General features: G+C 36.9%; 1 protein-coding gene across 3 annotated transcripts in view; it reads right to left on the bottom strand.

The window, feature by feature from the left end:
* Nucleotides 1–571: 571 nt before the first annotated feature.
* The window catches only part of TTC8 (tetratricopeptide repeat domain 8), a 51,876-nt gene continuing 25,926 nt past the window's right edge, over nt 572–26,521 (bottom strand). For 2 of the 3 annotated variants that reach the window (XM_060097953.1, XM_060097954.1), the window contains exons 8-14: nt 19,081–19,168; nt 16,630–16,740; nt 8,165–8,304; nt 6,643–6,817; nt 6,208–6,330; nt 3,110–3,193; nt 572–1,150 (exon numbers count right to left, since the gene is read on the bottom strand). In XM_060097953.1, the coding sequence (XP_059953936.1) occupies nt 1,034–1,150; nt 3,110–3,193; nt 6,208–6,330; nt 6,643–6,817; nt 8,165–8,304; nt 16,630–16,740; nt 19,081–19,168 (838 nt within the window). In that variant the 3' untranslated portion in view covers nt 572–1,033. Of the gene's footprint in view, nt 1,151–3,109; nt 3,194–4,423; nt 4,447–6,207; nt 6,331–6,642; nt 6,818–8,164; nt 8,305–16,629; nt 16,741–19,080; nt 19,169–26,521 lie in introns of all 3 variants that reach the window. The other variant, XR_009531838.1, reaches the window with a different exon arrangement.

The following is a 26,521-nucleotide window of genomic DNA, read 5'->3' on the forward strand; positions in this document are numbered from 1 at the left end:
CTTCCAGCCTCAAACAATCTATTCCTTGAATTCACATTTTTTTGTGTTCTGTCAGCTAAGTAGTACTATTTGTATAATCTGAACAGAAACAAATAAATACCTGTGAAATAGTTTTCATAAAGTTAAAAAATGTAAAGTAACATAGATGGAGCCCAAAGCCCAAAATATGAATGTGAGTGGCCTTGGCCCTTTAACACATTTACTTGTATGAACACTTCAATGAGAATTCCACTAAATACTGGAGAGGAGAGCCTGTCTAGGATTTTACAATGCACAGTATTGGGTCCAGCCAAACCTTCTCAGGGCTGACCACAGTGGGACTTCTGGCCTATGACTCCATTTCTAATCCTGATATTCTTATATTGACAACATGATAGCCCATAAATAGCTTCTCAGGAAAAAGCAAAATTGATCGTACATCATTTCAAATAAAATTAGAATAACGACTTGATTTCTAAGACTCCTGGACTTCTGGAAAACTTTTTTTAACTGAGATGACTGAAATAAAAACTCCTGAAAAATAACAGAATGATGGTGTTTTATACACATTTATTTGAAAGCATAATATATAAGAAAAAGTAGAGTGTCTCACAAAGCATTTGATAAAAAATAGCTTTAAGTACAATTTTTAATCTCTAAAGTCTCTACCAAGGATAAGTATATACACTTTTAGTCATACAAGTGCAATTTTAAAGGCAGCTTTCAGACCTTTTAAGCTACATGATAGCTAATGGCCAGGACATTAAAAATGTGCATTTATAAAAATTTGAGGAAATTCATGAAAATGTTTTGTAAACATTATAAACAAACATCTACCATATAATGTGGGAGGTTTCACAATCTGCTTACAAAATCCTGTCTTTTATAACATTATCTTATAAAGTTATTATTATAAAGTTTTAAACATTCTGGTTTAAATTTCCTTGTCACCTTCACTAATATCAAGCACAGTTTGTACTACACATATATATACACACTACTTTTTCCCTTGCATAATGTTCCTCCCTAAGAATATCTTTAGTCTGAGGAAAAATCAGAGCATAGCAAAATGCTGCTTTAACTGCTTAATTAAATGTTGCGTGTCCACGTGATCTGGAAATGCTACTTCAGACTTTTGAGCAGCAATGTAGCTCCTCTGTAGATCACCCATCTGTAAGAAAGACCAAACCAGAATAAGACCACAGAATGAGAACCAGAAAAAAAAAAAAAAAAAGACATAGTATCTGCACAATGTAGAAACCCAAGGTGAATTGCTTGATCGTGCTACTTTGATTTAAAATTTTTTTCACCTAGATTACAATTCAATCTTGAAAAAATGTGAGAAAAGTAAAATAACCAATTACATAAATAATTTCTGCTCTATTACAGTTGTCCAGTTATGAATTCATAAACCTGTGTTTTCTTTTCCTGTCACTGATAGTTATCATAAAAATAAATTGGTATCTGCATGCTAAAACAGCCAGCTCTGTAAGAAAACTATTTGTAATGTACCACAGACAATGACATATTTTGATTAGGGTATTATCTTTTAGACAGAAAATTCAAGTAAAAACTATTGTATTTAAGATACAATAACATGCTCTAGGAGCTTTTAAATGGTTGCTAACACAGTAATGTTGGGCAGATAACCTGGTTTTAAAAGTTTATAAAGGACATATCTTATTTTCAATAAACTTTGTGTTAAAGTCCAGTCCCCAAGGAAAACACACACAGTAACCAAATCCATCTGAATGTATCTTGATTCATGTATACATTTCTAAAAAGAGAAAGCTTTTTAGTGTGTACACACCAAAAAAATCAAAAAAAATCTAGATCATTCACTTCTGGTAGTTTTTTGGTAACATGCATATGAATTAAAAATGTAAGTTTCCTTTTTTAAATCATAGCATTTCTTTTCAACATGCAATTTTCTCTTGTGGAAATGTAGCCTTTGGCTTAACGAAATATTTCACTTGCATTATATATTATTACAATGTAACAATAGTCCTGAAAGAATGTAATCAAGGCTTCTTTGTGGTTTAACTAAGTGGCAGCACAGTGCAGTGGAAAATCTGTGGGAATCCTTGGGAGCTGGGCATGAATTCTGCCATGGGACTCCAGGGAAGTCTTTTAAGTTCCAGAAGCCCTGGGTTCCGTTAGAATATAAGCTGCATGAGGTAGAGGTTTCTGTCTTACTCATTGCTAACATCCTCTGTGCCGACAACAGTGCCTGGTACGTAGCAGAGGCTCAACAAATGAAACATCAGTTGTATGAAAAAATGAGTAGGGGAGGTAAGTGTTACCTACATCGCAGGGTTGTTGAGAGAATTAGCAGTTCAGAGAGCACCTGGAACAGTGGCCAACACTTAACAAGAACTCAAAAATGACAACTTATGAATAACAGCTTATTTTATTTTCAAAACAGAAATGAAAGTGCAAATGACTTCACATTCATGCCATGAAAAATGATTTTTATAATGTCTTTTGGTCTATAAAGAAAGAGTCTTTACATCAGCAAACAGTTTTAGCCATTTCCTTATCCTCAAAACTCACCTTCCATGTTAAAGCAAGGTTTCTAAGTAAAAGTTATTAGATGACTTTTGTTTGTTTCCTCTTATTGTTAAAATGGCACATGATTCCTTTTAGCTCTTGGATGTTAACTGACTTGTAACACAGTATCAACGGTTGCATTTTTCCCATATTGTTCATAGCTAAAACAGCTTTCACTAACATCCCTAAGTTTACAGCATCATGCCAGACTTGATGGCAGTATGACCTACAAATAATATACAGGATTTCCTTGCTGCAAACGCTAATTACTAAATCCTTCCCATCCAGGAGTTAATGAATAGTTTTTCAATGATTAAATGTCATATTTGAAAACATAAAATAATTCTTCTGCCATCTATAATGGTGTTAAGTTAAGCTAATATTCAGTGATAAATATACTTAAAATGTATTAAACTGTCCCTGAAGTGAAGACATATGTGTACATAATAATTAGGTGTTGAAAAAAATAATTCCTCTCAGGAAGTTATGGGTAGAATGTCCTTATTTAACTGTACATTTTTTAAAAGCAAGAAAGAAAAACAAACAGGTCAGATGATAAATTGACAAAGAAAGAGAATACCTTATCAGAAACTGTTGCAAAATTAAAATGCGGCTCATACATGTGGGGTGCTAAAGATGAAGCAGTTTGTAACAGTGCTCTTGCCTGTGTTAAAAAAAAAAAAGAGAAAGAATGAAAGAAAAGAGAAACCAAAGCTATATGAGCATATATTAGCACTGTATTTGTGATTTTTTTTTTTTTTTGGTAAAAGAATACTTTACCCAGGATAGGACTTTAATAAACATAACCCTGTAATAAATAAGATGAATTCCTCACGAAATACAACTTACTGATAACCAGGAACTACCTATATCTTGCCAAAATTATATTAATAATAAAATGCTTCAAAATATGGAGAAAATGATGGAATCCAAAAGTTATGTGAGAAACACTGATCTTAAAAAGTTTATATTTCAGTATGATGTACAACTGAAAAATAATGCTCTCAATGCTAAAAAGTCTTATTAATCTGGTTTTTGTTGATGTTGATTGATTTAGTAGGCTTCTAATTACCTGTTCTCTAATGCAACAACAAAAACCACCAAAAAACCATTGTAAATTCAAATCCCCAATTTCTGTGCTGGATGACACTGAGCAAGCATTTATTATACTGCTGACCTGAAAATGACAACTGAAGGCAACTGAAAATGACAAGGTTTCTGTTCTCTAAAGTACTCAAAAGACAAAATTCACATCATTTTTTTGTCCCCTCTAGACTCAAAGGATCACACATTGCAGAGACCACTGAGAGACATGAGATGCCCGTACACTCATTGTTAAGATCACAAACTCAGCATTCCAAACTGCCAAAGAGCCTTTCAACTTGTAGCCAAACTTCTATGTATGACCCTGAGGACAAATTCTTTTATCTTTTTTTAATGGAAAATAAATAATAGTTTAAATAGGATGGTGGATATTAATTTTTTTGTTTTATGATTTGCTATTTTTTTTAAATTGAGCTATAATTTTTAATAATAATTAAGCCTTTCACCAAAACATTTCAAATCAATTGTATGCTGGAGAAACTACAGTAAGTAGGAGGGAAAGAAAATCACCAACATGGAAACAGAGAAAATCATAAAGAACACTTGCTTCACATGGACACAGGCAAAGTTCTATAACAGAACAAGTTCCCATTTTAGAGTAGTTAGTTTTTGTTTAAAAAATACAAATCCATCTTATTTACTTCGGGAAAATTTTGTGAAACAAAGGCAGCATCCAGTGACGTTTCTTTGCTTGTTTTATTAAGTTTTTCAATGTGCTTAGGAGACCAGGCTGGAGGTTAACATCCTGGCGTGCTGCTCACTGCGTCTGTGACCTTGGGTAGTTACTTACCCTCCTCTAGTCTGTTTCTTCATCTGTAAAACAGAGAATGTAATATCTATCGATGTTGATTGCCATTAATATTGTGAGTGTATTCAGCATTTTAAACTTCTTGTTATGTAAATAATAACAGTAATAATAATACAATTTATTAAGCATCTATCATGTACTTTTACTATGCCAAGGGCTTTGCATGCACAATCTGCTCATCTTCACAAGGACACCTTAGGGTCAGTACTGTTATTACTCTATTTTATTTATCATCCACTCATTCCGCCAATACTAAGCACCTACCAAGTGTCAGGCAATGTTTTCGATACTGAAAATATAGCAGTTAGAAGACAGTGAAGGTCCCTGCTTTCATGCAGCTAGCATTCTACATTCTACACATAAAGATGAAAATATCTGATAAAATGATAAGTATTGTGAAGAAAAAAATAGTAGGAGATGTGATAGCACCTGAGGGCTCCTTTAGACTGATGTTCAAGCAGGTCTTTTAAGCTAAGACCTGAATGATAAAAAGAAAAGAGTCATTTCAGGATCTGAAAGTATTTTCCAAAGGCACTACAGTAAGAACAGGCACCGCCCAGCAGCAAGCAGCTAATGTTTCTGGAAGTCAGTAGTAAAGGAGTAGTGGCAAAAGATACAGTCTGGCTGGACCCAGAGGCTAGATTCGGTGGGGCCCCGTAGGCTAAAGTTTGAAGTTCAAATTTTATTCCAAGTGCAAGGAGAAGCCTTTGGAGGATGCTAAGCAGCGTAGTAATAAAATAATCTTGTTTTTAAAAAATATCCTCTAGGCCAGCGGTCCCCAACCTTTTTGGCACCAGGGACCGGTTTTGTGGAAGACAGGTTTTCCACGGGCGGGAGTGAGGGAGCGGGGGACGGTTCAGACGGCGATGCGAGCGGTGGGGAGCAACGCGGAGCGGCAGATGAAGCTTCGCTCGCTCGCCCGCCGCTCGCCTCCTGCTGTGCCGCCGGGGTCCTAACAGGCTTTAGCCCAGGGACTGGGGGCCCCTGCTCTGGGCTGCTCTGAGGGAGATGTATTATAGGGTGCGCCTACTTGCTGATGGAAGTGGAAACAAAAGCAATAGCTAGGAGACCCTTGTAGTCACCCAGGCAGGAGGTGAGAGAGCAGCTTGGAGAAGGGGGCCGGGAGGGGAGGACTGAAGAGGTGGGGATAGAACTGGCAGGGCTCACTGGACAGCACGGAGGCAAAGGGTGGCAGGGAAGGCACTCAGAAAAGACAGGTTTCGAGGGTGGGTCCTAGGGTTTTGGCTTGAGCAGCTGGATGGCGGATGGGGGGGCGGTGTGAGTGGTGGAAGAGTTCACAAAGATAGGGAAGCCTGGGGAGGTGCAGATTTGTCCTAATAAAATCAAGTGTTCTATTTTGGATACTGAAAGGTTAAGTAACTTGTCCAAGGTCACACTGCTAATACGTGACAGAGCTGGGATCAAAGCCAGGCCAGTCAGACCCCAGAGCTCATTTTAAAATTATAATGTAGGGCCTCCCTGGTGGCGCAGTGGTTAAGAGTCCGCCTGCCGATGCAGGGGATACGGGTTCGTGCCCCGGTCTGGGAGGATCCCATATGCCGCGGAGCGGCTGGGCCCGTGAGCCATGGCCGCTGGGCCTGCGCATCCGGAGCCTGTGCTCCGCAACGGGAGAGGCCACAACAGTGAGAGGCCCGCATACCGCAAAAAGAAAAAAAAAAAAAAAATTATAATGTAAAGAGAGCTGCACGTGACAGCTTTTCTTTGAAGAAAGAAGACTGTCCACAGTAACCCAGTAGTTCACTGACCTGTTCGACGTGGCCCTTCCGCATCTCCAGCACGGCCAGGTTGTTGTAGGCCTCTGCGTGGTTATTGTTGTTGACCAGAGCCAGCCTGAAGCACTGATGGGCCAGATTTGTATCTCCTATCCCCTGCAAAAGAAAAGCACAAACTCGTACACACAAATCCATTCACTTCCTCCTGCCACCTCCGCCCCCCTTTCCTCATACAAATCTTTCGGCCACCACAGAATAAACAACAAGTACCAACACAGGAGTCAAGTGTGAATTGTACATAAAAGGATTTAACCTAAGAAGATAAAATGAGCTGCAGTGACCCCTAGCAATCTCCAAATTGCCACAAAGACTGTCACCAAACCTGGATTTCCAATATCTGAAAACTTCTTCAAACTAACATGCAGCTACCTTCTCTATTACAGAAATTATATTACAGAAACAACATACCACGGCTACATGTCCCAAGTTGTACCAGACGTCAGCTACCTCTTCTTCATTTTCAGCCAGAGAAAGGGCACGTTCAAATGAGGTCAGAGTCATATCATACTGTTGGGCATAGAAGCAACAGAGCCCCAGGTTGTTAAAAAGCTGGCAGTTATAGACACCCATCTGCAGGAGTCGCCTTTTGGAAAAAGAGCACACATATTTTGGTGTCAGACCAACTTTATAAATATGAAGACATATTGTTTGCAAAGTTAGAAATGAATTCACTTTATAATTTTTACTACCCTCCAAAGAACATAAAGTATTATAGTAAATGAAAAATATTTTAGAGCAAATACAAAAGCATGTCTTTTGTAATGGTACTAGTCATAGGAAGTGCATCCAGAGGCAAGGTCAGAATAACTTACATAACTTTTTTTTTCCCCAAAAGCTTTGTTAGAGAATCAAAATAATCAATAAATAGTCACATAAAGTAAAACCCACACATTTTTGCCTCATACAGCTTTGGTGCTTGTAGGTAAATTTCTAAGAGCTTCTAGTCAAATTTGAGGCCTGTGTTTAGCATTTACCGCCAAGTTTTCAGCTGAGTTGGATGCTGTTTTTGGTTATTTGTATTGTGTGGTTTAGCTGCATCTAATGACCTCCGATTAGCTTCTACTCAGGAAGACAAGATTGTCAGAGGATCCCCACGTTATCCACTTAGCTTTCACACTGCAGCTCAAGAACCTCATTTTGCTTCTATGTGTCATTAATCCCAAAGGATGAGAGTTCAAATAAGCATATGAAAATCACCCCAGCTGCCCCAAGGAACCCATGAGCCACTGTGGGGGTAGGCGAGTGGAGTCAGCTGTATGTGCACAGGCTACATTCATATTATTGTTTTATGCTTCAACATATATTTGGAAAAAACTCTTGTCAGCTGCCAGTTATCTCCTTGTATACTACCCAGGGGCTAAAGAGGAAATCATAATTTAAAAATTAATTTCAGGAACCATCTATAGGATAAAATAAGTACGTGTTCAAAGAACCAGTGAGAATAATTTGTTTAGATTTTGAAAAAATATTTGGACAAGAGTTGACAATACTTCACAAAACCGGAATCCTGTTTAAGGTCCTCATCAGGATTAGGGCCTGGGGCCCACTGCTCTTTGCAAATCACATTACTATTTTACCTTCAGGGTCTTGATATTATGTACAGTGGTATTAATGAGGCAGTGATGTGGAAGTGCTTCTAGGAACTGTTAACCTATTATTGGTGGATAACAGAACGGCCAATTTATACAATGACAAGGTGTTAAAAACTCAGGCAATTATCCAGGTGTGTTTCTGCAAGATGCCAAATACTTGTGCATTTCCAAATTATTAGATATAGCTTTAATATTCATAAAACATCTGGGTGCTTGAATTTTTCGTCTCAGATAGACGTGGCCTAAACATTATTTCTCTACATTTTCATACCATCTTTATTACTGTTGCATCACTATTTCAGAGGAAAGCAGTTCTACAAATTGAATGTAAAGTGCACCTGTAAAACCGGAGAGCTACTTCTGGTTGATCAGAGTAAAAATGGTTGCTTCCAATGCATGCAATGGCTTCCACATGAGTATTGTCCTGTATCAAAACCTCTTTGTAGTATTCAGTGGCTGATGAAATATTGTTCATTTCCTATTCTCCATCAAGACAGAAGGGCAATACTGTATTAATATTGGACAAGAAATTATTTTTATTCTGACTGGTTTACATTATTTTATTCAATTAAATATTTATTAAGAGCCTACCATATGCCAGACTCTGTTCTAGGCCCTGGGGACACAATGTGAACAATAAGATAAAATTACAGTCAGCCCTCTGTATCTGCAGGTTCCATAACCACGATTTCAACATGCCACAGATCAAAAATATTCAGAAAAAAATTCCAGAAAGTTCCAAAAAGCAAAACTTGAATTTGCTGCACTAGCAAGTATTTATATAGCATTTACATTGTATTTATAGCTATTTATATAGCATTTACATTGTATTAGGTATTATAAGCAATCTAGAGATGATTTAAAGTATACAGACGGATGTGGGTAGGTTATATGCAAATACTACGCCATTTTATATAAGGGCCTTGAGCGTCCATGGATTTTGGCAACCAAGGGGTGCTGGAACCAATCCCCCCTGGATACAGAAAGATGGCTGTACTGTCCTCAAGGAGGTTACATCTGGTAGGAAGACAAACAAATGAACAACTACCTAAGAGGAAGTTCTTTCAGTTTTTCACCACTGAGTATGATGTTAGCTGTGGGTCTGTCATATATGGACTTTATTATGTTGAGGTATATTCCTCTATGCCCATTTTCTTGAGAGTTTTTATCATAAATCGATGCTGAATTTTCTCAAAAGTTTTTTCTGCATCTATTGAGATGATCATATGGTTTTTAGTATTCAATCTGTTAATGTGGTTTATCACATTGATTGATTTGCGAATACTGAAAAATCCTTGCATCCCTGGGATAAATCCCACTTGATGACGGTGTGATCCTTTTAATGTATTGCTGGATTTGGTTTGTTAATATTTTGTTGAAGATTTCTGCATTTCCTCTAAGATCAGGAACAAGACAAGGATGCCCACTCTCACCACTTTTATTCAACATAGAGTTGGAAGTCCTAGCCACAGCAACCAGACAAGAAAAAGAAATAAAAGGAATCCATGTTGGAAAGGAAGAAGTAAAACTGTCACTGTTTGCAGATGACATGAGACTATACATAGAAATTCCTAAAGACACCACCAGAAAACTACTAGAGCTCATCAATGAATTCAGTAACATTACAGAATACAAAATTAATACATAGAAATCTGTTGTATTTTGATACACTAACAACAAACTATCAGAAAGAGAAATTAAAGAAACATCCCATTTACCATTGCAACAAAAAGAATAAAATACTAGGAATAAACCTACTAAAGGAGGTAAAAGATCTATACTTGGAAAACTATAAGACACTAATGAAAGAAATTGAAGACGACACAAACAGATGGAAAGATATACTATGCTCTTGGATTGGAAAAATCAATACTGTTAAAATGACTATACTACCAAGGCAATCTACAGGTTTGATGCAATCCCTATCAAAATAGCAATGGCATTTTTCACAGAACTAGAAAAAATAATTTTAAAATTTGTATGGAGACACAGAAGACCCTGAATAGACAAAACAATCTTAAGAAAGAAGAACAGAGCTGGAGGAATCATACTTCAGACTATACTACAAAGCTACAGTAATCAAAACAGTATGGTGGACTTCCCTGGTGGCCTAGTGATTGGGATTCTGGGCTTTCACTGTGGTGGCCCGGGTTCAATCCCTGGATCCCTGGTCAGGGAAATCCTGCAAGCTGCACGGTGCAGCCAAAAACAACAACAACAAAAACAAAACCAGTATGGTGCTGGCACAAAACCAGACAGACATATAGATCAATGGAACAGAATAGAGAGCCCAGAAATAAAACCAGGTACTTATGGTCAATTAATCTACCACAAAGGAGGCAAGAATATACAATGAAGAAAAGACAGTCTCTTCAATAAGTGGTGCTGAGAAAACTGGACAGTTACATGTAAAAGAATGAAATTAGAACATTTTCTCACACCATATTCAAAAATAAACTCAAAATGGATTAAAGACCTAAATGTAACACCAGAAACCATGAAACTCCTAGAAGAAAACATAGGCAGAACACTTTTTCATATATGTCGTAGCAATATTTTTTTGGATCTGTCTCCTAAAGCAGGGGTCCCAAATCCTCAGGCTATGGACCAGTATCAGTCCGTGGCCTGTTAGGAACCGGTCCACATAGTAGGACGTGAGCAGTGAGTGAGCGAGCAAAGCTTCATCTGCAGCTCCCCATTGCTCCCCATCACTCGCATTACCACCTGAACCACTCCCCCTCCCCCATCTGTGGAAAAATTATCTTCCATGAAACTGGTCCCTGATGCCAAAAAGGTTGGGGGCCGCTGTCCTAAAGCAAAGGAAATAAAAGGAAAAATAAGCAAATGGGACCTAAATAGACTTAAAAGCTTTTGCACAACAAAGGAAACCACTGACAGAATGAAAAGACAACCTAATGAATGGGAGGAAATATATGCAACTCATATGACTGATAAGTGGTTAGTATCCAAAATATATAAACAGCTCATACAATTTAACATCAAAAAATAAACAACCCAATTAAAAAATGGGCAGAAGACCTGAATTGATATTTTTCCAAAGAGGACATTCAGCTGGCCAACAGACACATGAAAAGATGCTCAATATCATTAATCATCAAAGAAATGCAAATTAAAGCCACAATCAGATATCACCTTACACCTGTCAGAATGGCTGTCATCAAAAAGACCATAACTAACAAATGCTGGCAAGGAGGTGGAGAAAAGGGAACCCTCATACACTGTTGGTCAGAATGCAAATTGGTGCAGCCACAGTGGAAGACAGTATGGTGGTTTCTCAAAAAACTAAAAATACAACTACCATATGACCCAGCAATTCCACTCCTGAGTATATATCTGAAAAAACAAAAACACTAATTCGAAAAGATTCATGCACCCCAAAGTTCATACAATTGCTAAAATATGGAAATAACCTAAATGTCCATCAACAGATGCATGGATAAAGAAGATGTGATTATATATATATATATATATATATATACACACACACGCACACACATAATAGAATACTACTCAGCTATAAAAGAGTGACAGTTTGCCATTTGCAACAACATGAATGGACTTGGAGTGTATTATGCATAATGAAATAAGTCAGAGAAAGACAAATACTATATCATGTCACTTATATATGTAATCTAAAAAATACAATAAACTAGTGAATATAACAAAAAAGAAACAGACACAGATATAGATAACAAACTCGTGGTTACCAGTGGGGAGAGGAAAGGAAGGATGGGCAAGACAGGAACAGGGGATTAAGAGACACAAATTATTATGTATAAAATAAGCTACAAGAATATATTGTACAACACAGGAAATATAGCCAATATTTTATAACCATAAATGGAGTATAACATTTAAAAATTGTGAATCATTATGTTGTACACCTGTAACTTATACAGTATTGTATATCAACTATATCTCAATTAAAAATTACATCTATTAAATTTATCACCAATTTCATCAATACTGTTAGTATTATGAAAATGGTTTTGACCCTATAGACTCTTAGAAAGGACTTCTCCAGGAAACTCTGAACCACACTTTGAGAAATGTTGATAATTAGAATGATTTGGGGGCCTTTCTTCCCACTCCTATTCCCTCATTCCCATGAGGCAAATGAGTATGGCTGTCTCAGCCCCTTCTGGGTCTCTTTAGAAGTCAAATTTCCTATAAGATGCCCACATTCTCTGCCCTGCTGTGTGGAGCAGGCTCTCCTGGGTAGGGTACACTCATGTCTGTGACAGGATGGATTAGTCTGTGTAACTCAGAGGTAGAACAATATTAAGTCCTTTTGGTGATAATCTAGAGCCACATGCTCCAATTCTGCTTTTATCAATAATAAAATTAATGGTTTATCCTCCATTTGTGTGAATCTTGTATCTATTTTTCAGTTGGTTCTCAAATTGGAGAAACAGGAGTGTTATTTATTAGTCCCATAAAACCCTGATATAACATCCACAGATTGATCCAAACTCATGTTTTATATATATTTTTTCACATGCTTTATATTTGAAATTCTTATTCAAAGGGCTTCCAGGATTTGGTTCCTAAAGAGAAGAGGCTTTTTCATTCATTGCTTATAGCTGAAAAATAACTAAACTTTTTTCAAAAAACAGGGATGTTGATACATTTGTTAGTTAACTCTGAGTTAATTTTCTCCTGAATTCTACACTGCTTTTATATGTAACTATTCCACATTCTTAATATTTTAAGAACATAAGAACCCATTAAAAAGTATAAAAAATAATTTCAATAGAAGTATATTTTCTATTTTTTGGTAAAACAAAAGCCTCGTAAAACTAAAAGGAAACAACAAATGAGCATCTTAACTCACCACTCTGTAATCCCCACCCCTATACGTACAATAAGTCCTTCCCTGACATGGGCTGTTTGTGTCCTCCCAAAATTCATATTGAAGCCCTAATCCCCAATGTGATAGTATTTAGAGGTGGAACCTTTGGGAAGTAATTAAGACATGAGTGTGGAGCCCTCATAATTGGGATTAGTGCCCTTAAAGTAGAGACACCTGAGAGATGATCTCTCTCTCCAACATGTAAGGATAGAGCAAGAAGGTATCCAGACCAGGAGGATCCCTCACTAGGAACTGAAATGGCCAGCACCTTGATCTTGGACTTCCTAGCCTCCAGAGCTGTGAGAAATAAATTTCTGTTGTTTAAGTTGCCCAGGTTATGGTATTTTGTTATAGTAGCCTGAGCAGACTAAGACTTTTTCCTTCCAAAGAATAATCTTCACACTCAGGATGTGACTGACCAGTGAGCCTTAATGGCCCCATGAACCATGGGGCCCCCTGAATATGACTTATCTGGTTTCCAGGGCAATAGCACCCCACAGTACAAGGCTTCATTCAGTGTTACAGCTGCCAAACTTGGTGTATTAGTCTGCTCGGGCTGCCATAACAAAATACCATAGACTGAGCGGCTTAAACAATAGAAGTTTATTTTCTCACAGTTTTAGAGGCTAGAAGTCCAAGATCATGGCGTCAGCATGGTCGAGTCTAGTGAGGACTCTCTTCCTGGCTTGCACCTTCTCACAGTGTCCTCGCATGAGAGGGAGAGAAACAGAGACAGAGAGAGGGCTCAAGTGCTTTCTGGTGTCTCATCTTATAAGGGCACTAATCCCATCACAAGGGCCCTATCCTCGTGAGCTCATCCAATCCTAATTATCTCCCAAAGGCCCTATCTCTAAATACCCTCACATTGGGGGTTAGGGCTTCAACATATGAATTGGGAGGTGGGGGGAGGGGACACAACTCTGTCTGCAACAGGTAGTAATGTCCAATACAAAGAAGACTCCAGCCTCAATGGTCAATTGTTTCAAGGCTTTCAGTTGAATAAAATTACTTTAGTAGCCTGTATCTGTTAATCCCATACTCCTAATTTGTCCCTCCCCCACTCCCTCTCCCCTTTGGTAACCCTAAGTCTGTCTTCTGTGTCTGTGAGTCTGCTTCTGTTTTGTACACCTGAAGTTAAGACAATATTGTAAATCAACTATACTTCAATAAAAAAGAAAAAAAGAACATCTTAGAATGTTTGTATACTTGATTGATGGGTATGGACTTAATTTATGTAATCTCTAGGAATTTTAGACTGAAACTAACATGTTTTTGACAACCTTACACACAGTTTTTCAAACTTGTTATTATAAAATACATGCTGGGGGCTTCCCTGGTGGCGCAGTGGTTGAGAGTCCGCCTGCCGATGCAGGGGACGCGGGTTCGTGCCCCGGTCCCGGAGGATCCCGCATGCCGCGGAGCGGCTGGGCCCGCGAGCCATGGCCGCGGAGCCTGTGTGTCCGGAGCCTGTGCTCCGCAACGGGAGAGGCCGCAGCGGTGAGAGGCCCGCGTACAGCAAAAAAAAAAAACAAAAAAAAACAAAAAATAAAAACATGCTGATGTTAAATAAATATAAATGCATGTTTAAAAATCTCATAAGTAATTACAAATAGCCTCCAAATGGCTTGTACCAATGTACACTCCCAGCAACAATGTTCATACGTGACCTCTGTTCCTCCACACCCTTGACAACCTTAAATGTCACAGAACTTATTCATCTTTGTTAACCTGATTAAGTAAAAAATGACATTATTGTTTGAATTTTTATTTGTTAATCATTACTGAGGTTAGACATTCAACACACCAGGTATTTACATTTCTTTTTCTGTGAATTGTGGATTCGTGTCTTTTGCCAGTTTTCTTATCCTGTCTCTTGTCCTTTTATTATTGGCTTATGTGTATGAGGGGCTTGGGTGGGAAACCACCCTCCTGGGCTCAGGAGAGCTGGAGACACAGCTGTGGCTCGGGGATCCCTGGACACCGACTGTTTTCTCCTTCCGGATGCAATGAGCCTCTGCTGATGCTGAATTCAGTTCAAAACCCAGTGAGGGCCTGTGTTTATAAACATTCCCTTCAGAGGAGAAGCACAGATGGTTTGGTTGAGTTCTTCCAGATGTGTGTTAACTGGCGCTGGTATGAAAGGGCAGCGGGGTAGCTGAAATGCAGCTGGGGTTTGGCTGTTGTCTCGTCTCTGGGGGGACTTTACTGGCGTGGAGACGGTCAGCAGCCACTGTGTGGGCTGGAAGGACAACAACGGTCACACTGTGATCTCACCTCTCCACAACTGCTCTGAGGAAATACCGAGTTTCCGTGTTTACATGCTTGACCAAAATGAGAATTTATAAGTGTGTGTATGCACAGGTATGTGTCTATGTGTAATTCTCCATCAATTGGAAACCACCTGAAACCCAGCAATTGTTAAGCAATGTATAAACTGAGGAAATGAAAAGTAGCCCTTTTTTCTGTCCCAGGTATGGCAAATATGTGCCCTGTTTGATATTTTTACCTTTTTTTGTTTGGGTTTGCTTTTATTGGTATTTTTGTTTTTACAATACAGAAAAATTAACTTCTACGTTCTCAAATTTATCAATTTTTTTCTGTTATGGCCTTCTGACTTAGTATCATGCTCAGGAGGGTCTTCCCCATTCCAAGTTTATACAGATAATTCATCTGTATTTTCTTCTGGAACATTCATGGTTTTAAATCTTTGAGGCACCTGGTAGCAATGGGTTCTTTTAGTATAAGAAATCATTACTCATCCAGCTCTGTTTCTAAACTATTAAATAATCCAATAATCCAATTGGTTTAATAGACAATCTTTAGCACATAAATTTTCATATGTATGAATAAACACAGATTCTATTTTTGTCCTTTAAATAATATCTTCAAGCATATAAATGTCACTTCAAGTGTATAAACAACCGTGGTATCATTTAAGTTATTTTATAGTAGCTATTAGTGGTTATTTTTGAACCAGTTCACAGAATATTAACTCTAATTAGATTTTTAGTTGTTTAAAACAAAACTGCAAATAAGGAAGTGAATTTTGCAATGATTCTCAAACTCTGTTATACTTCAGAATCACCTAGTGAGCTTGCTAAGCAGACAAAAACCTACATCCCACCTTCCAGGACATCTGATTCAGAAGGCAGAAAATGGGCCTCACTCTCAAAACACTCCCAAAGTCACTTCTATTCACAGTAAAGTTCAAGGACCACAAGAATAATATTTCCTAGGGTAATGTTTCTCATTCCAAATACCTTTTAACATAGAACAATTCAAATAAAGTTTACCATACGAAGATTTCCAGTGTATTCCTTTTCTCCTTATGTGACAGTGGATTGAGGGTTAATTACTAAAGTCTGTTCCTTAGCGTTGCAGCCTACACAACATATGCCTTAAGGGATTTCTGCATGTCTATCATACTTTTCTCTGGAGGGATTCTTTTCCTTTATGTTCTTTTTTTTTATTTATCACTTTCATTTTGGTCTTGTTTCTTCTAAATGAACGTGTTGTGCTGCCTATTGTTCATTACTTGTTCTGTACAGAAACTTGTTTAAAATGATTTATCCTTGCTAATTTTATTTGGTTGTGGTTTTAATTTTTCTTGGGGCCTTTTGTTTACTCATTTGAAAGGCAGGCCTTTATTTGAACTGTTCTATGTTAAAAGGTATTTGAAATTAGAAACATTTAGATCCCTATCTCATACCGTTCTCTATACTCTTCTATAATGTTTGAAATACTTCATAATGAAAACTTAGTTTGACTAATGCATACACTAAAATCTCTTATTCTGTTGGTAAATCACAGGCCAACAATCATAATTTTATAAACTGTTATCCTTTATAAGACCCCCAAGGGACTATGACCTTACTTAAGTAGCATATAACCTCAATTTTACATCAACTTTTTGAATGATATGAACCTTACCTCATAGATCCTGGCAATTCCACAAAGTAGGGCTACGTCTCCTGGAAACTTATCTAAGCCTTGTTTGAAAAGATTTAAAGCAGTCACAGGTTGATCCAATGAGATGTAAACCTAAAACCAAGATACATTTCGATAAAAGTACTGGTTCTTAAAATAATAGCATTTGTTATGACAAGTTTATAATTATTGCTTAGTAATAAATTATCTCCTAGATATTACAGTAAAAAAATTTCAGAAATCTGTTGGATTAATTTCCAATAATGATACTATACTTTTATCTCCACATGTTGTATATGAAGCATTCATTCACTTATTCATTCAGCAAACACTTACTGTGGACTTACCATTGTCACAGAGACTGGCCAGGACTAGAAAAGAAAGGATCAAGGGAAAATCTTTCTAGGATGGAACAGACATAAGTATATCTATAGGCTGGCACTAAAGACCAATTATGAGGCTGATTTTGAAGATGCTGGAGAAAGAGGGGATGACCCATGGAAGAAGGTCTGAGAAGGAGCAGCCGGGGAGAGCCTCTGGAGATGGTGGTTTGGGAGAAGGACCCTCGGAAATAGAGGAGAAACAGATTTGTAGGGTACAGAGTCAGGGAGTTGAGAGGGTTGGTACTTGATAGTTTCTGCTTAATTAGCAACTGGAACATTAGAATGGATAAACCATATACTTATTAGGAATTTCTAAAATAAGAGAATTATAGTTTTATGTATAGAAACATAAGATTATGACATTTTTTTCATGATCTTGGATCCTCTGTTTCTTCCTAAACATTCAGACTGTGCTTTGAAGAGGCCCAAATGGATACACAGAAAACTGCTTGCAGTGTTTACTGCTAAAGTATGAGATTAGAGGGAAGGGTATGGATGAAAACTTTTCAATTATTACCTTACATGCTTCTGAACTGCTTTTTAAAATACAGTAAGTATATAATTCCATATACTAAGTAATATAAAATAGTTAATAATTTTTAAATTAATAATCTAAAATTTTAAGAAATAATGTGGTTCCTAAAATCTGCTTGGTCTCTATTACTGAGAAATAATTCTTTCACATATTAAAGAAAATATGTAAATTGTACCTCTATATAGTCATGTAGGCAACAATGGATTTAAACAAATCAATTTATGAAAAAATAGTCAAATTAGAACTATTAAATATGACTCTAGTTGTATTTAACAATAGTTAAAAAGTACATTTTTTTAACCACGTGGCAAGTGATTATCAATTAAGATGACAGTCAAATACTGTGACCTGAGTTATAATTTCAAGTTGTCAGAAAAGTTTACTGTGATGTTTAGAAAACTCTTTAAGAATTTTAACATATAATGTATAGAAGATACTTAGAACCAGATAGTTTCAAATATTTCTGAAAAACCACTATAAACATACTAAGATTATCACAGTAAGTTTATATGGCAGAACTTCCATTTTGTTTTTTTAGTATGGAAACGTTAATACCATATATTTTTTTGAATTTTATTTTATTTATTTTTTTATACAGCAGGTTCTTATTAGTTATCCATTTTATACATATTAGTGCAATACCATATTTAGAAAGTAGTAGCACTTCCTTTTATATCTCATCTTCTTTTCAACCTCCTTTATCACACTTTTTTTTTTTACCACACTTCTTAAATTTAAAAAATTCTTAAAGATATAGCAAGATGATATCCTAACCACCACTTCAACAAATGTTTCTTTAAAGTAGCCTTGGTGAGGGTAAAGAAGTAACTTTATTCCAATACTGAAAATTCTAGGTGGCCCTTCACTTCTGTTGTGGTTTGTGGATGGCACTACAGGGCAGTGAGTCAGCTCTGGAATCAGAAATTCCTGAGTTTGAATGCTGGCAAATAGCCAAGTGAGCTTGACAGTCTGAGTTACCCTCTTTAAGTCTCCCTTTCCTTAAGAGCACAAAGGAAATGTTAAAATCTGCCTTGTGGTGTTGCTATGAGGGTTAAATTGCATATGGAACAGACCCAATAGAATACCTTACCACTGAGTAGGTGCTCAGCAAATGGGAAATATTGTTTTTGTAATGATGGCAGAGCCAAAAAGTGAAGGACCTACATAAAAACAATCCCTGCTCTCTGTAGTCTGCTTAGGTGGGAGACAAGTGTGCTGCAGAAAAGTGCCTCTCTGGGGCTTGTTCCCCATGGGGGTAGTAAGCCTGTGGCATTTTCTTCTGTTCTAATGGGCAATATTTCAAAGGTGTTGTCTTATTTTTCACAGCAATCAATTTTTCCTGAAATGGGTATTCTCCGTATGTTCTCACCTCTTCCCTTATTATTAAAAAAGAAAAAAACAAACAAACAAACTTAAGTCTGAACACACTAACTTGTCAAATATTCCTAAAGAAACTGGTAACTCTCCCCATGCACTTGTCAGAATTTAAACATTTACCCTGAGAAGACAAATTCCACTCAAATTAAGAATACTTACTTTTGCCAAGTAGAGAAACGTATCTACCATTTCCTGCTGCTTCAGGGCTGATTTAAATTGTTTTTCTGCTTCACGATACATTCCTAACCTAAGAACAGCCATTTAAAAAATTAGACATTCAATTTAAAATAAATACTACAGCATTTATTCATACCTTGAGGATATGAATTAGAGACAAATTACATCTGTAAGAGTAAGCATGTAGCAAAGAAGGTGATGTTATACACACATACATATTAACATGTATGTTTATATAGTTTAGGAAAAAGATTCCTGTTTTCCCATATTCACTGCCTAATGCTTAAATGGTATGTAAAGAGTCTGTCTGAAGCCTAGTCACAGCAGGACTAATAGCTGCCAGGGAGCAAGGTCACACCAGTTCACCACCCAAAGAGCTTATGATCAGCTGACATATGTCACATGACCTCAATAAATGCTTAGAGCCTCCATCTTATTGGAAGAACTGAAGATGACATTTCTTTGAAAACATCTGCTTTGAGATAAAAGCCCATTTTTTTAAAGTGAGGTATAACTGACATACATTATATTAATTTCAGGTGTACAACATAATAATTTGATATTTGCATATATTGCAAAATGATCATCACAGTAAGTCTAATTAACATCAGTCACCATACATAGTTACAGAATTTTTTCTGGTGATGGGAACTTTTAAGGTTTACTTTCTTAGCAACTTTCAAACATGCAATACAGGATTAACTATTGCTGCAATGCTGTATGTGACATTCCCATGACTTATTTTACAACTGGATGTTTGTACCTTTTGACTCCCTACACCCACTTGCCCACCCCCTACCCTCCAGCTCTGTCAACCACCAATCTGTTCTCTGTATCTATGAGCTTTGTTCTTTATTTTATTTTTTTAGATTCCTCACATAAGTGAGATCATACAGTATTTGTCTTTCTCTATGAGACTTATTTCACTTAGCATAATGCCCTCAAGGTCCATCCATACCATCGCAAATGGCAAGATTTCATTCTTTTTCATGGCTGAGTAATATTCCATTGCATATATACATAAACACACACACACACATATATATATATATATATATAATATAGATATTTCTTTATCCATTCATCTGTTGATGGGCACTTAGATGGTTTCCATATCTTGGTTATTGTAAATAATGCTGCAATGAACATGGTGATGTAGACATCTTTTCTTTGAGTCAGTGTTTTCACTTTCTTCAGATAAAATACCCAGAACTAGAATTGCTGAAGCATATGGTAGTTCCATTTTTAACTTTTTGAGGAAGCTCCATACTGTTTCCCATATGGCTGCACCAACTTACATTCCCACCAACAGTGCATGAGGGTTCCCTTTTCTTCACATACTACCAACACTTGCTATTCCTCATCTTTTCAATAATAGCCATTCTAACAAATGTAAGGTGATATCTCATTGCAGTTTTGGTTTGAGTTTCCCTGATGATTAGTGATGTTGAGCACCCTTTCGTGTACCTGTTAGCCATCTGTAATGTCTTCTTCAGAAAAATATCTATTCAGAGCCTCTGCCCATTTTTTAATCGGATTTTTTTTTTTTTACTATTGACTTTCATGAGTTTTTTTATATATGTTAGATGTTAACCCTTTTGGGATATATGATTTGCAAATATTTTTTCCCATTTGGTAGGTTGCCTTTTCATTTTGTTCATGGTTTCCTTTGCTGTGCAGTAGCTTTTTAGTTCGAAAAAGTCTCACTTGTTTATTTTTGTTTTGTTGCCTTTGCTTTTGGTGTCAAATCCAAAAACTCATCACCAAGACCACTGTTAAGGAGCTTACTGCATATGTTTTCTTCTAGGAGTTTTATGATTTCAGGTCTTATATTCAATCTTTAATCCATTTTGAGTTAGTTTTGTATATGGTGTAAGATGGTGGTCCATCATTCTTTTGCATGTGGCTGTCCTATTTCCCAACACAATTTATTGAAGAGACTGTCCTTTCCCCATTGTACATTCTTGACTTTTTATAAATTTTTAATTAATTAATTAATTAATTAATTTGTTTTTGGCTGCATTGGGTCTTCGTTGCTGTGTGAGGGCTTTCTCTAGTTGCAGTGAGGGGGGCTACTCTTCGTTGCAGTGCCTGGGCTTCTTGTTGCAGTGGCTTCTCTTGTTGCAGAGCACAGGCTCTAGGCACGCGGACTTCAGTAGTTGTGGCATTCAGGCTCAGTAGTTGCGGCTCATGGGCTCTAGAGCGCAGTCTCAGTAGTCGTGGTGCAAGGGCTGTTGCTCCTCGGCATGTGGGATCTTCCCAGACCAGGGCTCGAATCCGTGTCCCCTGCATTGGCAGGCGGATTCTTAACCACTGCGCAACCAGGGAAGTCTCTCTTTTGTAAATTAATTGACCACATGTGCATGGGTTTGTTTCTGGGCTCTGTATTCTGTTCCATTGATCTATGTGTCTGTTGTTTTTTTTTTTTTTTCTTGCCGTACGCGGGCCTCTCACTGCTGTGGCCTCTCCCATTGCAGAGCATAGGCTCCGGACGTGCAGGCTCAGCGGCCACGGCTCACGGGCTCAGCCACTCCGCGGCATGTGGGATCCTCCCAGACCGGGGCACGAACCCATGTCCCCTGCATTGGCAGGCAGACTCTCAACCACTGCGCCACCAGGGAAGCCCTATGTGTCTGTTTTTATGCCAACAGCATACTGTTTTGATCCCTATAGCTTTTTTTTTTTTTATGCAGCAGGTTCTTATTAGTTATCTACTTTATACAATCCCTATAGCTTTGTAATTTGGTTTGAAGTCAGGGAATGTGATGCCTCCAGCTTTGTTTTTCTTAAGGATGTTTTAGTTCTTCAGGGTCTGTTGTGGTTCCATACAAATTTTAGGATTGTTTGTTCTATTTCTTTGAAAAATGCCATTGTAATTTTGATAGGGATTGCACTGAATCTGTAGATTGCTTCAGGTAGTATGGACATTTCAATAATAATTCTTCTAATCCATGAATGTGAAATATCTTTCAATTTACTTATGGCTTCATCAATTTTTTTCATCAGTACCTTATAGTTTTTGGTGGAGAGGTGTTTCAACTCCTTGGTTAAATTTATTCCAAGTTATTTTATTTTTGATGCTATTGTAATTGGGATTGCTTTCTTAATTTCTCTGATAGTTTGCTATTAGTGTACAGAAAGCAACAAATTTCTGTATATTCATTTTGTATCCTACAAATTTACTGAATTCACTTATTAGCTCCAATAGTTTTTTGGTGGAGTCTGTATGATATTCTATATATAGTATCATGTCATCTGTAAAAGACAGTTTTACTTCTTCCTTTCTGATTTGGATGGCATTTATTTCTTTTTCTTGCCTAAAATTCTCTGGATAGGACTTCTAATACTATGTTGAATAAAAATGGTGAGAGTGGGCATCCTTATCTTATTCCTCATCTTAGAGCAAAATCTTTCAGATTTCCACCAATGAGTATGACTTTAGCTGCAGGCTTGTCATGTACGGCCTTTACTATATTGAGGTACATTCGCTCTACACCCGCTTTGTTAGGAGTTTTTATCATAAATGGATGTTGAATTTTGTCAAATGCTTTTTCTGCATCTACTGAGATGATCATGTGATCTTTATCCTTCATTTTGTTAATGTGGTGTATCACATTGGTTGATTTGCATATATTGAACCATCCCTGCATCCCTGGAATAAATCTCACTTAATCATGGTTATGATCCTTTTAGTGTAATGTTGAATTTGATGTGCTAATATTTTGTTGAGGATTTTTGCATCTATGTTCATCAGTGATATTGGCCTGTAATTTTCTTTTCTTGTGGTATCCTTGTTTGGTTTAGGTATCAGGGTAATGCTGGCCCCATAAAATAAGTTCAAAAGTGTTCCCTCCTCTTCTATTTTGTGAAACAGCTTGAGAAAGATTGGTATTAATTCTTCTTGAATGGCAGAATTTACCTGTGAAGCTCTCTTGTCCTGAACTTTTGTTTGTAGGGAGTTTTTAAATTACTGATTCAATCTCCTTACTAGTACTTGGTCTGTTCAGATTTTCTATTTCTATGACTCAGTCCTGGAAGATTTTATGTTTCTAGTAATGCATCCATTTCTTCTAGGCTGTCCACTTTGGTGGCCTATAATTGTTCATAGTAGTCTCTTATGATCCTCTGTATTTCTGTGGTATCAGTTGTAACATCTCCTCTTTCATTTCTGATTGTATTTATTTGAGTACCCTCTCTTTTTTTCTTGGTGAGTCTAGCTAAAGGTCTGTTAATTTTGTTTATCTTTTCAAAGAACTAGTTCTTGGTTTCATCGATCTTTTCTACTGTCTTTTTAATCTCTATTTCATTTATTTCTGCTCTGATCTTTGTTATTTCCTTCCTTCTACTAACTCTGGGCTTCATTTATCCTTCTTTTTCTAGTTCCTTGAGGAGTAAAGTTAGGTTGTTTATCTGAGAATTTCCTTGTTTCTTGAGTAGGCATTTATTGCTAGGAACTTCCCTCCTAGGACCGCTTTTGCTGCATCCCATAAGTTTTGGTGTGTTGTATTTCCATTTTCACTTATTTCAAGGTATTTTTTGACTTTGCATAAACCCATTTTTAAACTCTAAACAATTTTGAGGTAAATAGTAATTGCCACTTGAGTAAAACAGCTGTACCATTTTATTATTCTACAAACATTTTCTTTTCCGTTTTTTGTATCTAGTCTATGAACTTCAGACTTGTTCCTTACCTAAATATACCTGTCCTGATGTCAACACCCACTTCTTCTGCCCAGGGAAATGAAATCAATCATTAAAGCACACTTCAGCCTGTCCTTAATAGATCTGTTGGGCTTTCTCATAACTACTCATCCCCAGACATCTAAGAGCTACTTAGGCACTTTATGATAATGCTTTTATTTTGTAAAATAAAGTCAAAACAACATAAAATATGGTCCATTATGTTACTTTCATTCTTGAAAGAATAGCTTTGTTTTTTCCTAACCTAAGCCTCAAGTACTGGCATGGCTATACCCAGCTATTTGGGTATAGCCATACCAATGGACAATGTGGGACAATGAGGTTAAAAGTGACCCCAAAATCTGGCCTAAAGTTAGAGGATGTGTGATGTAGTAGAAGCTACTACCGCTTCAAAGGTCCCACAACTTTTACAAGGAGTATTCATAAAATGTTATCAGAGAACTCTGAAGTTCTGAAGAACAGCTTTATATTTATATCCAAAGCTTCAACTGAACATTCAAGTCTTAAACACGTGGCTGAAGTTCAGTCACTGAATTCCATGAACACCTAATTATCCATGAGAGTCTGTATATTTGTAACTAAGTTGTCTCTTTCGAAAAACGATTTAAAAGGGATTACAATAAAAAGATACATGTAAAATAAGAATATGAAAACAGAAATAGATTTATTAAAAAAATGGAGAATAAACAAATTAAAAAGTAAACAAGCAATCAGAGCTATTGAACCACCTGGAAACCAAAGAAAGGAAAGAAGAATGAGTCATATGTGTTTTATTACTGTACCCTTAAGAGATCATTTCTTGTAGTCCTATCAAAAAGGAATTTATCACATGGTTCCTGGGCAAAGGAAATGGAGTGGCCACCATGTGTAAAGAAAGTCTAGGAATAATGAAAATATCAGTCAAGTTCACAAACACAGGACAATATCAAAGAATCAGAGTCCAGAGATGATCTCCACCAACTGCCAACTTTTTCTCTCCAATTTAATTCAATAAACATTGTCAAGGATCAACTGCATGCACATTTAATGATGGTAAGGAGTTGCAAAAATGAAGATAACAACCATGTTCTGAAGGCACCAGTAAAGATTGAAACAAAACATATTTTAAAATAAATTTAATTGCATTATGGCCAATGAGAAAAAAAGTGTTTTGAGAGCACAGAGGAGGAGCAAACTAAGACAGTTTCAGCGAGGAAGTAACAGGCAAGATTTTGACAGCTAGATAGGATGGGGTGGGGGTGAGGGAATATCTCTGATGGAAGCAAACTATCAGCATAAGCACACAAGCAGGAAAGTACACAGCATGTTAGGGGAGTGCTGAGTTGTTGAGTTTAATTGAAAAGGAAAACACAACAAGGAATGAGAAGTAACAGAAAAGTGCAAAGCTGTAGACTGGGACAAAATCATGGGTGCCACACTTAAAATCTAGACTTCATTTCAGAGATAATGGAGATTAACCAAATAATCCAACAAGAGCTGTTTTTGTTGCAACAGTTACTCTTGACAGTGGGGTACACAGGAAGGATTGATGGGACAAGAAAATGGAGGCAGAAAACCCAGATAAGAACCTAATGTAGCAATTCAAACAAATGACACTAAAAGCCAGGATTAAAGCACTGGAGTGGGAATGGGTAGTAGTGGAGCAACTGTAAGAGCTACTGCAGAGGAAGAACCAGTAGAACTTAATGATCAGGAGCAAAGAGAGAGAAGTCAATATGGGGCTACATCCTCTGGCAATCCACCCTTGACCTCTTTCTCTGGGCTCCACTGCACCCTGCACTTGCTTCTATCATAATGGGAACCACATTTATAATTGTTTCCTGTTCTCTCTCCTCCATTCAGCTGTGAGCCATTTGAGCAAATGAATAAATGAATGAATGCTGAATACATAATAAGACAAGAAGCTATTAAGGAACAGAGGAGAACAATAATTAATATGACAAAATATACTAATTTAAATGCCATCTTATATGGATGGCAGAAGGAATCCAAGTTGTGCTTTTCTCTCATTATTATAGATTTCTGAGAGTTTTGCTTAGAAGCTCAAGATTTCAAGCTTGTCTTCAGAAATTATATTCATAAGAGTTTAACTGTTATAATGGTCCAAAATTACCTTTTAGCAGAAAATACTTCCTCAATCTAACAGTAGGAAAAAATACTTCAGAGTTCTATGTGAAATATCTAAATGGAAAATAGTCTTAATTTCAATAGTAGAAGAATAAGCATCCTTTTTATTCTATTTATATATTTCCTTTTCCTTACAGTGTTTAACTAATAACTAAAGTTAATAACCATCGAAGGATGCTCACAGTACCTAGTCTACCTTGTTTTTGAATAATAAAAGACATATTTATCTTTATAAAATATAATTGTTCATTTGTCTCTACTTTTCAAATGCTCCAAGTGCATTTCAATATCAAGCAATCATTTCAGATCCTATTTACCAGTTGCTATATAATATTCATAAATTATTATAACTTTTTTTATCTTTCAATTTGCTTAAAAATGTGTTTAAACATTAAGTGAATTAGTGTAAGACTATTTAGATCCTAGAGAAACACCATGGGATTTTGCAAATAGTAAAAGAACTGGCATCAGAAAGCTGAGCTCAAATTCTCGTTCTGCCACATACTAGCTACATGAATTTGGGAAAGCCACTTTATCTTTCTGAGGCTCAATTTCTCTCATCTGGACAAAGGGCTAATAATAGCAACTATATCCA

Source organism: Mesoplodon densirostris, chromosome 4 (genome assembly GCF_025265405.1).
Source record: "Mesoplodon densirostris isolate mMesDen1 chromosome 4, mMesDen1 primary haplotype, whole genome shotgun sequence".
NCBI classification, from domain to species: domain Eukaryota; kingdom Metazoa; phylum Chordata; class Mammalia; order Artiodactyla; family Ziphiidae; genus Mesoplodon; species Mesoplodon densirostris.